The sequence below is a fragment of the Pseudoliparis swirei genome, chromosome 18 (assembly GCF_029220125.1).
Source record: "Pseudoliparis swirei isolate HS2019 ecotype Mariana Trench chromosome 18, NWPU_hadal_v1, whole genome shotgun sequence".
Lineage (NCBI taxonomy): Eukaryota > Metazoa > Chordata > Actinopteri > Perciformes > Liparidae > Pseudoliparis > Pseudoliparis swirei.
The window spans coordinates 24,423,547-24,438,760 of NC_079405.1; the positions used below are offsets into that span (position 1 = coordinate 24,423,547).

Sequence of the window (15,214 nt, forward strand, 5' to 3'; positions counted from 1 at the left end):
CTTACCTCGAAAATACTTTTTCTGCCGTAACGTCGACTTTGATTGTTTGTCAATTCATCGAGGTGGGAGGGAACATATTGTTTTTCCTGCTCTTGACTCATAATCTTGATTGTTTGCACGCATTAGGGAAGTCTGGCACCTCCTGGGCTTTTCCTTAATGAACTGTGACGCGACAGCGATTCGGCCCGGCGTGTGTCTTGAGGGCGGCTTTCCTCCCAGCGTCGCTTTACACGCTAATTAATTTGTCAGGATAATAAAGCAAACGGGGAACGCGCGCTACAGGTTTCGCGGCACTTCCTTTTTCTTTTTTTTAAGTGGCCGCGAAAGCAAACATTCTCCTAGGTATTAGCAAAACAAACCCATTAGTGGCGGCGCACAGGTTGAGGCCTTTCGAAGGAAATGTTATGCGGGGGAGGGGGGGGGGGGTAAATATTTGAACAGCCCTCAGGAAGCCGGTGGAGGAGCTCCTTGAGAATACTCTCCACGCTGCCAGAGTGGTTTGGACTAAAGAGCTACTGGGCAGGTACAGAGGAGCGTGGGGTGGGGGGTATCCTTTCGGTTATGGGTGCTGATGTGGGCCTCTGTCTGTGAGGCATCCATCCCCCCACAGTTTAGAGAGAGATTTGCCACAATATGTGCATTGATTTCAAACTAGATGTCCTGAACTAGATTATTCAAATCTATATATTTGACCGAGGTCGGGACGTCGGGGCAGTGGTCGCGGCTCGGTTGAGACGTGAACTCCTCCCGCCGCCTGTTGTTGCTCCCAGAAACACTTCAATAAGATGAATGAATAGAAGACTCAATGTTCTTCGTCCGAGTGAACAAAAAAGACTTTAGCTTTAGAAAAGCGCTGTCCTCTGTATTATTAATGGTATTACTGGAACCATTAAGGCAGTGTTCAGTCATCCAACCCAGAAGACTTTATCCCACTTCACCGTTTCCCTCTCTGCGGATGACGGACTCGTATTGTTGCGTGAGGTGCAGCAGTCCTTCCCCGGAATTCTCTCCGTTCATATGGAAACGCAATCATCCCAAATGAAATACTTGCCATCGAAGGGGAAATTTAGCCTCTCCTGATATGAAACTACGAGCCTTGATTTACTACGGTGTATTTGCAGGAGTCTGGCGATATGACGTGCATCAAGAATACAGTTCAATGTATTGAGATGTATTGAAGAAAGGTGATAAAATATATTTTTAAATTCCATTTTAAGGACAACTGTCTCTGCACACCACCAGATGCATACAGGAGATGGATTATAATGCTGTCTCGCGGTCGGGGCCTTGAACACAACACAAAATGAGCCTCTTTCTGCCAAAAATCTTCCCGAATCATTTATTGGCCAAGTACTTGACTTGACTCGGGGAAGGTTGCATAACAATATAACGTAGAACAAAACAATACAAATGTAATAAAAACATGGAAACGAATAAATCTGGAAAACAACTAACATAACGGTGTTTGTTGAATGTCTGTTTTTGAGAGTCGACGCGGCATCGGAGCATTAAAACAAAGTTCAATATTGCGATACTGAAGTGTATCAATATATATCCTCCTACTCACTTACTGCTGCGTACGAGTAGATCCAGAGACGATAGATCTGTTCCGTGCCTCGCAACCGAGAGAAATTTAAAATCCGATCCTTCCGAAACAGATGTTGTTCTCACTGTTATAGCCCCCCGAGCACATATTTGGTGGAAGGCAGAGAAACGTTTCTTTACATCCTTAGACTCCGATTCCAAGCTGGATGAACGATAATGTTGATGCACTCGTTTCATTTGGAAATTAAGCGTCGATTGGGGACGTTGGTGGGAGGGGGAGGGGGGCTGGCGGCTTCTGCTGCTTTTTTTTTGCAATCTCTGCATTATTTCTGTCCAGATAAAGGAAAAAAAAGACACTTTTATTGATCCCTTTGGGGAAATTCTTCTCCGCATTTGACCCATCCTTATTTATTTAAGAGGGAAGCAACTGGGGGTTCAGTGTCTTGCTCAAGGGCACTTCAGCGTGCAACGACGGGGAGAGCGGGGGATGGAGCCGGGTACCTCGTGGTTACGGGACGGACCACTCTCCCCCATGAGCTACAGCCGCCCCCCGGACTCATGCCCGAGGCATGGGCACGAGCCGGGGATCAAACCGCCGATCCTCTGATTGAAGGACGACCCTGCTGCACACCACTGAGCCGCCAGAGCACAGCAGGCTTTGTTGTTGTTCCACCTCACACCCGCCTCGGCGTCAACACAAGCCTCCTCACTTGGCAGCCGTGAAGGAATTACTGAAGTATATTTGGCTCCCCACCCACACTCATTGGGTAACCTGCTCGCACCTAATCGAGACCCCCCGCCTCCTTATTTTGCGTATCTCACCGCATAACGCCGGTGTCGTGCGTTTCCTCCGACTCGTCCCTCCGTACGCCGACTCTTGGAGGCGAGCGTATGTTTGCCCCGGCGCGTGAGCCAAGTCCCGAGTTAAAGTTCCCTGCATGCGGTCCCGTTTCTCAAATGGGAACCAAATGTTTTGCTGAAGGCTCTTCCTCACTGGGAGTGCTCTGTTTATTTTGATACGTCTGGAATGTGTCTGGACAATGCCAAGCGGCTCCGCGGAGGTGCAGGGGAGCTTTTTCTGTGCCCCGGGTGGATCGCCGGCCACATCATTTCTATTTATACGCCTGATTGGAGGGAGAAGTGTTTGGGGGGGGGGGGCTTTGCAGCGAGCCGAGATTCTCTGTGGTGTTGAAAGCTAAAATGATCCGTATGATGACAGCGCAGGTGTTGGCCACAGACCATGTGGCGTAAAGACAACGAGCGCATCTCAACCTCGTTGCTTGGCGTGGTTTTAATTGGATCGGATTTGAATTCCATGGAGAAGCGTCGTGGGCTCTTTGCTGGGTGTGGATGAAACTACGAGCCGTTTCTGGACCGTGTGTCCGAGTTGTTCAGGCATCTGTTCCCCCGCGTCCCCAAAGAGCCCATATCTCCCCAATAAGCACGCTTGAGGTCTACACTGTGCAGATATTTGCGCCTGCACGCGGTTTTGACAGTCTTATCTTGATTCCTGCTGCCCCCCACCCCCCCTCCTCCCCCCAGCCCTCGGGGCTTGACGGCTTTGACATGTTGATACCCTTCATTTAAGACCAGGTGGGATTTATTTTATTTTATTTGAGAGCCCCCCCGAGCACTTCAAGCTGTGTAGTTAAGTGCCCGATATTGGATCTAATAGTATGCACACACAAAGAACGCTGCAATGAATTATTGATTACTGCAATATATATATATATATATCTATCAGGCCCTTGGCTTTGTCAGACCTCAATGATTCAGATTAGGACTGTAGTGATGCTTGAATGCCAAGTCAAGTTGAAAATCATCAAACGCATCCAGCGCTATTCTTGACAAGAAAGCACTGAGCAGAGCCGCCATTTAAATCGACAGACTGAGCAGCAAAAAGATTATTACATCGCTCTCTTCCCCTTCTGGCTCTTTTGCCTCGGGCGAGCCACTTCCCGGTTCCGGCATTCCGTGCGTCGTCGTCCTCGACGGCGAGCGCCAATAACACTGTTCTTTCCATTTGCCTGCCAGGGAGAGCCTGCGTCCTCCGATGCCTGCTGGATATTCACCGAGTGTTTCGAGAGAACGACCCGGCTTACATACTGAACGACCTGTACATCACAGACTACTGCGTCTGGATCCAGAGGGTCAAGTGAGTACACACACACACACACGAACAAACCCACTGCCTGTGGTTTGTATATGTACTCCGTAGTGTGTGTGTGTGTAAGCATTCACACAACTCATGGACCTTCACCTTCCTCTCTGCCCCCATGATGCATCGGTGCTTTAGAGGAGGGGATTAGGCGAGTCATTTGTCACAGCAGGGCCGATTGAATGACCCAAGCCAGCGAGACATCCGACACCTCTCTCTTATCTCCGGGATCATCGCCGGTTTTAAAAGAGCCGGCCGGCCGCGCTCGGCAGATCAACTCCGCGTGGAACTTTTAAAAGTGTGCGCACGAGAGGGTCGCGGGAGGCGGAGCTATTCCCGTATCATCTGTGGTTGTGACCCCACGCTGCAGCATCGCGAGCCGAGCGCTCCGAAAATCTGCACTTTTCCATCAATTGGTATCGGTTCGACGGCGCTTCACTCTCTCCTCCTCCAAAATCCATATTTCACAATTGCTTACACATTTAAAATGTGAGCCTGCGAGCACATCGCTGAGTAATGAGCCCTGTTCTCCTCTTGGCCGGGGTTCAGCCAAGTTGTGCGCTCTCCTGGAAAAAGCCCAGTTGAAAAATGTTTGCCTGATGTTGTAGGCTCGGCGCCCAGATGCAGACACGATGAAAGATCTGCAGGGATTAAATGCCCTTTTCCTCCTCCTATACTCATTTCAGAATGTTCTGTTCTTAAAGATGATGCATGTGCTGGAATCCTAAATCCGGAATGTATAACTTTCTGCCCGAACGTTTGCTCAACTTGTTTCTCCAGATGTCCCATGAATAAAACCCTTCATCCACTTAAAATATATAGTTAATAGCATCATAAATTGGGTATAAAAAGAGGTCGCCCTTGGCAGACGATGCATGCCCAAAGGCGACATTGACGGGACACCAAATGAAACGGACTATTACGATGTAATAAGCACTCGGGGTTGGGTGTCGTTAGGATCTTATCCCCGCTGCAGTTTCAGTCCGACGATCGACAAAAAGTTACCCAAATCCTTCAAACAGTCGCGGATGAACAATTAGCTGAGCGATTAGCGTTCATTGATTATCCTGTTCTAACTCCGCGTTGACTCCCGGGTAAACGCACAACACGTCTAGTTTTACAGACATTTTCAGATATCTTTCTGAGAAGACCACCTCCTCCTCCCCTCTGGTCCTCCGCCTGTTCATTAGAACTAAATGTCAGCTTGACCTAACATGCTGGCTGCTGCTTCCCCCCCCGGCCTCGATCATTAAATGGATTAGCCCGGTGCTCCCGTGGCAGCGCCTGTGATTGAATTCTTACACTTCCCCCCCCTATTTCCTGTTTGAGTTTTTTTTCTTTTTTTCTCCCAACAATAAAGGAAGGAAGGAAGGTTTTACATCCTCACATCCAAGCCGTCCCGTTGTGTGAATAGACATTTGGATTGGGGGGGGGGGAAAGCACTTACGCCTCCGCACCACTTGAAAAAGCAACCGACTTAGTTCCGACAAAACTCTCCCTGCTCCGTAGAGATCCCGAGCAGCCGCCGCGAGCGTGAGATCAAAAGAGAGCCTGCAGTGGAAATGCAAAGCGGCACAGTTTTTTTGTTTTTTTTATCTCCTTCTTCTTCTGAGCTTCGGAGCGATCGCGGTTTTCCACGCACCCCCCCCCCCCATACCGTCTGACAGGTTCGATGACGGATTGCGTAGCCTCTGCTTTCTTCGGCGGGAGATCTCCACCTCCTCCCGCAGGATTTGTCATCCTCCGCTAAGTGAGTACAGATTGTAAAGCACTCCGAGACAAATTTGTAATTTGTGAAATTGGGCTATACAAATAAACTGAATTGAATTGAATTGAATTGAGTCGCCTCTGGGAGCCGAGCGGTAAAATGAGATATAATCTATACCCCCCCCCAATTCTTGTGTCTCGTCACTCGCGCGCAAACGCCGCCATCAGCTGGGCATGATGGACGTGGCCGATAATATACTCACCGTCCCGCATGCATTTTCTACTCCTAAACTTTCTCTGACTGGCAAGACATCGATCTCAAATTTACAACGTCGTAAAGGCTTCAGTGGGATTTAGGCACCACCCCCCCCACCCCACCTTTTACCCAGACACACAGAGTCCTAAAAGACGGAGAAAAGAATGCGAACATTGAAATCAAGGGGGCGTGACCTCAAAGCCAATTGCTCTTCACATTGTCTTTCTCTTTTTTGGGGCGGGGGGGGGGGGTGGGGAGAGAGTCACTGTTCCAGAATTTAACACAGATTTTGCTCATGGTAAATCCCCCCCACTCACTCACTCACCCGAACCCATTTATTGCCAGACGATCTTCCAAATGGAGCAGCGGTCGCCAGTCTATTAGTTTCAGGTTGTGCTTTCCGAGGCACCCCCCCCCCCCCCCCCCCCGCAGAGCTGCTGGACTGCGAAGAAAAAGCCAAGTCGCCTCACTTCCTCTCTTCTTTTATCGAGAGGGAAAAGGGAAAAGCTTGGAGAGAGGCCAGCGTAGATTCAAGGCAGCCGGCACAGGCGAAGCGCCCGGTGTCGTGTTACCGTACCTCGGTTGGATCAGGAGACGCTTTGACTTCCTTTTCCAGCGCTGCTTCACTTGCAGCCATCCACCCACCCCCTTTCTAATAATTGGGTCAATTAGATTTAAGCAGGGGGAAAAACATGGCAGCATGCAAGCGTTGTGCTCCAAGGTTTTGAGGGCGGGGAGGAGAGAGAGAGAGTAAGGTGAGATTCATGTTTCCATATGAAGTCATTAGCAGAAAAGGAAAAACGCCGTAATTCTTTATTTTTATTATTTTTTTAACTGGGAATTGGACAATTGCACATTGCTCCAGAGACTGGAAAATGTGACGAGAAATGGTCGAGGCATAGTTGGTCCACAAAAAAAACACACACTAAACAATGGGTGTTGTTTTCACCAAAGAAGAGGAAAAGAGTGCGCGCTGCGCCGCATGACGACAACAAAGGGAAGCGCCCAAGAATGAAGTCGTACACATTCTCCATCCTTTTAGATTCCTGGAGGATGAAGCAGCCCTCAGGATCTCTTCACACACCCTCCTCCTCCTCCTCCTCCTCCTATGGCGGCCACGGAGAGAGTTGGCAGCTCCCCTGCAGAGCCCTGCATCTGGAGCTCCGACAACTGGGGAAACGCTTGGGGTCAATTACGGGGTCGGCGTGTCAGCGGTCGGGCGCTTTGTGAGTGCATGTGGCATTTACACCCCGCCCCCGCCGCTTTTAACCCTGTTGTGCACGGCTGGTTCAATTCCCCTCCGCGCGCCCTTTGTAATCTTAAAGCTCAAGACGCCCTCGCGCCGACGTTCCCATCGGCCACGGAGCGTCGTAGGTAATCGCGGGCTCCCCCCCCCCCCTCGGGGAATTCCAATTAGGTGTTGCGGGCTACTGCTGTGGCGGTGCGCTTCCCCACGTGGAAGGAAAAGGGGAATTGTCTCGTAGCCCGGCGGCTCCCTTGGTGTGTCCCCCCCCCCCCCCCCCACAACCACACAGCTGATGTGACAACCAGCCGTTTGACAGCGTCACCCGCGACTGTCAAGCGGCCGTCCCGGCGGCTTTGAAGCGGATAATGGAGCCGCTCCATCAGACGTTGGCCTCCGCGCTGAAGGGGCTCAGAGGCGCCCCCCCCCCCCCGCCGGGGAGAACAAAGATGTAAATGTCTCCCCGCTAACGGGGATAAGTAGTACAGATTTCCTCCCAGCGTGAGGCCACTCCAGCTTTCTGTGTCGAGCAGACGCTCATCTTAAACACGGACTTGCATAATTTTCATCCGTGTTTGGAGTGCCCTCTCGAGTTATTACAATCGATTACGGCGACGGGTTCTTTCTTCCCCGTCTGAACAGATGCTGCGAGCGTCAGACCCCCCCCCCCCCCCGACCCCTTTTCTGAGAGGCATGCACGAGATGTTGACAGTCGAATGTGAAGCAGACGCCGTGTACATTTATTGACAACATGTCAGGGCTTTAATGTGCGAGGGACGACATGAATCAGAAGGTGAATAGAGATGTAAAAGCAGTTAATAATGAGCTGAATGCAGTTTGTAGTGAAGGACCCAAACAGTCGAGTGGAAATGAAAGGTTTTATCTTGCCAAGCTGCAGGACCTGAGGGCTTTGACCTTTTTGAGAGCGAGCCAATGCCCCGCAACGGCGAAGAGGCTGTAGATGACATTTTCAACTCTACTTTTAGACTTAAATTATCATGTGGGAAACAAAACGGGAACGTGCTTTTTAACAACTCTCCCACATCTAAAGCCTCAAAGCCCCCGGGTGAACTACAGAACACGCTCTCCCGGTTTTAGTCCTTTGTCCCCTGTGTTGATTGTTCATTTATCTCTCGTTATATATCAAATATTCCACATCAAAGTATTGTTGGCTCTGCATCCTCGTCTATTCTCCTGTTTCTTATGATCCACGACTCACTTTACATAAATCCCCCCAAAAATAAGTGAGACTTTGGGCAACTAGCTCGTTACAACTACCGGTCATAGAAAACTGCATTTACGGATTATCGTCGCGATTTGAACAGTCCTTTTTTTTAAGTGGTCCTTTAAAAGCGGTATAATAAGGTTTAAATAAAATCCTTTGCATTTAATTTAAACCCTCGTCTTGCAGAGCACTTAAATGTTCAGCTTTTTTGCTTTTAAACACGTCACCGCACAGAAGCTCAAGAAGCTTTAAGGTCCATCCTGCTGGGGCTTTGAAGAAAAAGAAGAAGAAAAATGTCTTCTTGGTTATAGTAACATCTTACTCGCGACGGTAGACGGTGAGATCTGCGAGCGTGGATCCTCAAAGGTTATTCCACTTCACCCTGCGGGGAGCGTGAACCTCTGTGCAAAGTTTTGTGGTCATCCATCCAATCGACGTCAAAACATGTGACTCTCCCCCACCCGTTTGGGGCGGGAAAACAAGTCGTCAGGGTTCATCCTCCGGGGAGCCAGACTGAGCGTACGGCGCTCGACGGCGAAGGTTTTCGCTCGAAGAGACAGACGTCGACACGTCGGTGTCGCTCGGGCAGAAATCCGGGCGTCCGCCATTCGACAGGCTTCATCCTGCGGGGACCATGAATGCATCTACTGAGACATTTCCAAAAAAAATCCCCAAACTTATTCTGGACCATCCACAGGACATCGTCATTTCCAGAGTTACGCTGCTGGCGAAAAACAAACATTATCCAACCACTAGTTAGCTCAGCAAGTCTGCACATTTCAACGGATGTTTACAGACGCAAATAGCGGCCTCTGTTTTCGGGCACAAGTAGGCAAAGTGTTTTCTGTCGAACTTTTTAAAGGTCCGTCGTGAAGCCGTTCACATTTTATTGCCGCCGATACGAGTGAACCACAGCTGCAGCAAATAAAAGAAAGCATCAAAAGCTAACAATCAACAGATGTTTACATGACAAATCAGTGTTTGCCCAGAACAATAAGTCTTTCATAAGCAGCTCCAGTGGCGGCTTCTCTCTCTCTCTCTCTCTCTCTCTCTCTCTCTCTCTCCCCCAGCAAGGGAAGGATGCCGAGTCAAACTGAGGGAATCTGGTGCTCGTATTACACCGATTTATACATCTGAGGACGAGCTTTATCTCGCGATGTTTTTTCAAGAGCACGGACGCGCTGATTGAGCACGAGCCCGATGGAAGAAACGTCGGATTGTAATTTAGCTCGGGCTCCTCCACACACACACACACACACACACACGCATACCGTTCTCTTCTAAAGGCTTTGGCAGAGGAGGCGTCTTTGTCTCGCCAGAAGTTTTCTAACCTTGAAAAAGCCAGCCCTCCTCAGTTTACTGACGGCGAGCCACAACAGTGGTGCAGTAATGACTGGATTGTGTACAACATTACCCCTCCCCCTCCTGGACGGAGCCTTTGTATCCACCGCAGGCCGAGCTTCTCCGACCGCAGAGCAAAGGCGGGGGAGAGCGAAAACAAGCGCGCCTCCCCAATGCTAACTCAATAATGACTTCCCACGGGGGGGGAAGGGAATCCAGGGCCGTCTTTGAAGTGGCGGCGCCCGCAGGAGGCTCCTCTGCCCCGGCTGCAGCGATACAGGAAGCTCTCGAGTGGCTTTTATGGGGCCGAGCAAACGGGCTCCGCGGAGCCTGCGCACACTCGTCATCATTAGCCGGGGCTACATTTTAATGTCTTCATATCCTGTCGTCGGGTGTGGGGGAGAGAGCCATTTGTCACTGTTTTTTGTTTTTGCAGAAATCGGTTGTGCCCGCGCTCAGTGGCTTCCACACATGGAGACGGCAGAACACCAAAGAAGTGAAAGCGGTGTCTTTTTTTGGTCTGGAGTGTCCGACGTGGTCGTGTGTGTAGAGAGTAATCACGGTGCTCGTCCGATCGATTTGGGAAGTGTGCCAGCGCGGCACATCTATGCTCCAACGACGTTGGTCCGGCAGCGTGGGGGAGGGGTGGGAGTCTGGAGGCGATGTGCTGTCACTCAGGAGAACTCTTTACGGCTGATCACAGCGGCGGTTATTTAGTCTTTTCACCTCAGCGATTGCTTCCCTTCTCTTCCCTGTGGCCCCTCGGTTCAATACTGAACATGCAAGTCATGAAAACGGGTCAAAAATTGATTTTTGTCGTTGTAAATGAGGCAAAAATAATGTCCCGCGACAGCTGGGCACTGCAGTGATGATGGGATGTGTCACCCGGGGCAACAGTGGGGCTCATTGATTTATTTAGAATCGGAGCTCTGTGGCACAGAGTGTGTCATTTTAGGCTTTAGATACACAAATAATACTCGTGGGTAGAATGTATGAAATGCATTAATGCAGAGTGTTACCATATTTAATGCAGGAAGCGATGTAACTTCTGCTTCATAATGTACGAATGTGGCTTTTTATCATTTTAATGTCTCTGGGGTTTTATTTGATGGGACTTACAGGGTTCTGTAGCTTGAGAATGTTGCAGCTCCACGACTAAAACCACGAGGGGGGGGTTCTACCTTCTGAGCTGGCAGGTTGCCCAAATTTTTTACTTTGGCTACTGTTTCCAAATTCCGCCACGTTGTGACCGAGAAAACTGCCAAAACATTTTGGGGTTATGGGCGCCACGTGAGAAAGGGCATCCCTCCCCCCCGCCCCCCTCCTCAAAACAAGAGTATTCCTTTCTCGGTGTACAGTGAAGAGCTCGCGCTATAAGATCTGTTTACATAGTTTACGCCGCCCTTCCATAAACACTTTACTCGCCAGAACAGGGCGCTCGTTAGGCCGGCGTGCTAACGAGGAGCCGACCCGGTGCTCGGCGCCGGGTTAATTGGACCGGAGAGGGCGGCTAAAGCCCAGTGTGAAAATGTGAATGGCAGCGCAAGAGTAGCCCCCTCCACACACACACACACACACTTTATCCCACCCTGAATGGACGGTCTGAATCGCGGTGACCCGCAGAGGTCATCTTCTAATCGCCATGGAGATAGGGGCGGCGCACACGCCTTCTAACTGCGCCGGGACGCCGAATAGCGACCACTTAAGTTCTCGGCATTCCCGGCGTGAATAATGCGAGGGCCTCCCGACAGTCTGGGGGGGGGGGGCTTGTAGGAGGACATTCAAAAGCAATAAAACACCTTCCCTCCCTTCAAGGAGTGTCCACCGTGGGGACATAACTATATAAAGGGGGGGGGGGGGGGGGGTAGCGTTGTTTAATGCACTGCTTTATGAATCCGTGGAGACGTTCCCGGTCCAGACTTTAATTCACTGAATTCGGCTCAATCTGTTCCCCTGCTTCCGTTCTGCAGGATTCCTCCAAAAAAACACGCCTGCGTTCATTCAACCGGACTCCTCTGGACCGCGGGGGACGTTCCTGGAGGATTAGGAACCTTTTGAGGAACTCGTTGTGTTTTGGACCGCAGAGCATGACGTTACGGGGACGTCTCACCCTATAAGAAAAATAAAACCTGGTCCTGGGGTAGTAATGTCCGGAAGTATAGGAACTTTCGGGGATGACCTTGGCACACACAGCGCCGCTGTTTGAACCCGTGTATCGGTTGATTCCAGGACGATTTTGGGAAGACGAGAGGAGCTCATTTCTCTTTCTGCAACGACATTAAAAGGTGACGTCAGGTCTTTGATGTCGGCTTCCCGGCTCATTTCAAACACTTTTTATTTTTATTTTAAAGAGAGAAATAGAGATGTCGCAAGAGGGAGGAGGGAGGAGGAGGCGGTTCGTGTCGTGAGTGATGCTCAGAACGAAACGAGTTATTTTGAAAGAGTTTTATGGCGGAACTCGTTCTGACGCGCAACCAAATAAACGGCGAGCGCTCAACGGACGGACGCTTCGTGTTCCCGCTCCGCCCTTCAGCTCGGAGCGACGTGCGTCAGTGAAAACTGAACGGACGAAACTCGTCAGACAAAGACCCAGAGTTGTTGTTTTTATCAACGGGATTGTTGTTGTTGTTTTTTAGATGCAACTAGGCTGCGACACTGAGCTGCAGGCTACAGAGTGTGTCTAACCCCCCCCCCCCCCCCCCTTGCGACCTTCAGCAGCCCTCTTCGGTCTCCTGGTCTTTAGACCCGTCACGGGAAACGTCGACAACAATGGGATGACAGAACCTTTTTTTGTGTTCTCTTCTTTTAAAAAAGAAAAAGTTGCACAGCGGCAGAAATGATCGGGAATGTCTGGGTGGGAAACGCAGCTTTAATTCTCTCCACAGCCTGATTGTTGGATTTTAAAAAATAGCACACTGTCGGGATCGTTCCCCCCCCACCCTCTAAAAAAAAAAGGCTCCTCTGATTGTTTCCCTCCCACACCGTTTGCAGCCTCCGACTGTTGGCTTAGCCTCTCAGAATGTGGAGGTGAAAGTGAGAGGGCGGGGGGGAGGGGGTCTGCTGCCGCTCTCTCTCTCTCTCTCTCTCTCTCTGTAATCCCTCTATCCTTTCCTCTCGCAGGGAGAGCAGCAGCAGTGGTGGCGGGGAAGAAGAGGAGAGAGCACGAGCCCCGCGTATCACTGCAGCGCATCTCCCTACATTATTAAACATCCATATTTCCATATCTCATTGAGCCTCCCACGCCTCGGCAAATCGCGGTCTACTTAGCATTCCGATGAGAATGGGATATGGTTAATGGGTATTAGATTTGTAGATGGTTATCCTACGGCTAAATCTTTAGTACGCAGAGCCGGTCGATGAGTCCGTCGCTCTCTCTCCGTCTCTCACCACTAATGAAGTTGTAGTTTGATGTCTCTTTTATTTTCAGGTTTATTTCCCACTTTCTATAACTTTTTCTTTTTCTTAAATCTCCTCAGGTCCAAGAAGATGTCAGCCTTGGCTGTGACGTTACAAACGGCCTCCCTGTGTAAAAAAGACTTGGAGCTGGATCTCGAAGAGCTAGAGGAGGCAGCGACGATGGTGGCTGGGGAAGAGGAGGAGGAAGAGGAGGAGGAGGAGGAGGAGGGAGCAGCGCCGACGTCCCACAGTGAGGACAGCGAAGCTTCCAGCGGCAGCAGCAGCGGTGACTCGTCCGGCGAGAGCGAGGAATCTGAGGCTGAAGGGCGAAGCTGCGCCGCATCCACCGGGGGAGGGGGGGCGGGGCCGTCTGAGGACGACCCTCCGCAGCCCCGACCCGCCTCTGCCGGCGCTCTCGTCCCCCGGGAGCCCGCCGCCGGCGCACTCCTCTCAGCGGGGAGCGAGGCGGACGCCCCCCCCTCCAGGCTGCTGATCCAGGAGCTGGGCGAGCAGGCGGCGGCGCTGACGATCTCCCAGGACCGGGAAGCGGCGGACGCCACGTCGGGGGGGAGCGGCGGCGGGACTCTGTTGGAGCCGAGCCCCCGCAGGAACCCCCTGCTCATTGTCCCGGACGCCGGAGGATCGCCGTGAGTCCGCTGAGAGTCGTGGAACCCTCGATGGATTTTGACCCGTCGGCTCGGTTTAGAATTAACTTGTGAACGATCTCCGGCGCTCTAACCCGCCTCTCATTGGCCGGATTGTCGACGGAGACTTCTATTGGCTAACTTTATGGACGCGATAAGCCTCGTTGAAGTCCTGACTTCAGTCTGACGCGGTGGTTTAACGAGTGTGTGTGCGTTTGTCTTTTAATGAGCTGAGAACAGGAGAGACGACGAGAGACGCTCATCTGTTCCTCACTCTGGAGTTTGATTTTCTATTCTTTCTTCTCCCTTTTTTTAAATGTTCATTATTAAAAGTAATTCAACAGAGTTTGGGACGTGTGTGTGACGTGTGGTAAGAAACTTGGTTTCCAAATGCATTTTGGACTAAATTAACCAAAGGGGGGGGGGGGACGTGGTGACCGACGAGCCCTCGCTTTGGTGAGCTACTTTTAGGGAGCTCTTCTTTTCCAAATAAAGAGGGAAAGGCTCCAACCGCTCTCCCATCGCATCATTGAAGTGGAGAAAGACTCTTCGGCATTTACCGGGGCCCCAGAGCCTCTTCGGGTGGAGGGGGGGGGTGGGGGGCGTTCATCCAGTACAAGCAGCGGTGCGCCGCCGACAGCGGTTCAGTGTTGCTGGTGGAGCAGGAGAGAGAGAGACAAACGGGGAAGAGCTGAGGGACGGAGCCGGTTAGCTTTTGAGAGATGAGAGCCCCCCCCCCTCCATGGCCTAGGTGGAGGGGGGGGGGGGGACGGTCTGGCCAGCGTGTGCGTGGAGGAGATGCCCTCACAGGCTGCAGTGACATCCACCCTGCAGGGAAAGAGATTTTGATTTGTGTCTCCAGAGCGGCTTTGGGTTCATTCTGGTAAAGAGTTACAGAAACGGATTGGCATTGATTTTTTGTGACATAATAACTGGCCGTGATTGGCCAGTGCGTGCTTTTGTGTGTGTGGGTGTGTGTGTGTTTTGAAAAAAAAGTATTATTAAAAGAAGCCTTTCCTCCGGCGTGAATGAAGGCCGGTGATGATGGCTCCTCGGGGAGGAGGCGGCGTTGTGCTTCCGAGACGGATGATGTCGTTAAAACACCTCCAAAGGAGAGGCGACCTCCTCGCAGCTACTACCCCCCACCCACCCTCCCCGGCCCTTGGGAACGGGCGCCATTCGTTGCTGTGACCGATATGACTTGCATCGTGAGAGCCGGCCCATTAACACCCTCCCCCCCCCTCCATCTTTCGTTGCTAGGGGACATGAGTCTGGGGATCGCTCCGCCCCGCAGGCGGCGCTTTGCCTCCCCGCCGGGGTTTCACATTGATGAAGTGACACCGGGCTCTCTCTGCGTTTTTCATTTTAAAGTGGCCTTTAAAGTGGCCTCCCCCCCACTACACCATTAGCGCAGACATCCCGGAGCCTGAGCGGGGGGGATCCGGGTCCGAGGCCCGTCACTTCACTCTGGGGTGGTATTTTTTCCCTGCAATTAATGCTCCTCGCCGGCGGACATCTTTCAAGAGACGAGTGAATGTGGCTGATAAATTATACAAGGGCAGTAATAGATGTGATGTCTATGCTCTTATTTTGACTTGATTTGATGAATCGGCCCCTTACTCGTGTAGCGAGAGCGCCCTTTGACCCTCGAGGGTCTCGGACAGTGGAGTAATGTGATCGTGGGCCGCTGTGATCGTGA

At 51.3% G+C, this 15,214-nt stretch overlaps 1 protein-coding gene across 1 annotated transcript in view; it reads left to right on the forward strand.

The window, feature by feature from the left end:
* The window catches only part of shq1 (SHQ1, H/ACA ribonucleoprotein assembly factor), a 29,799-nt gene extending 15,938 nt beyond the window's left edge, over positions 1–13,861 (forward strand). The window contains exons 11-12 of the mRNA XM_056437884.1: positions 3,580–3,700; positions 12,952–13,861. Of these exons, the coding sequence (XP_056293859.1) occupies positions 3,580–3,700; positions 12,952–13,522 (692 nt within the window). The 3' untranslated portion in view covers positions 13,523–13,861. The remainder of the gene's footprint in view (positions 1–3,579; positions 3,701–12,951) is intronic.
* Positions 13,862–15,214: the final 1,353 nt, after the last annotated feature.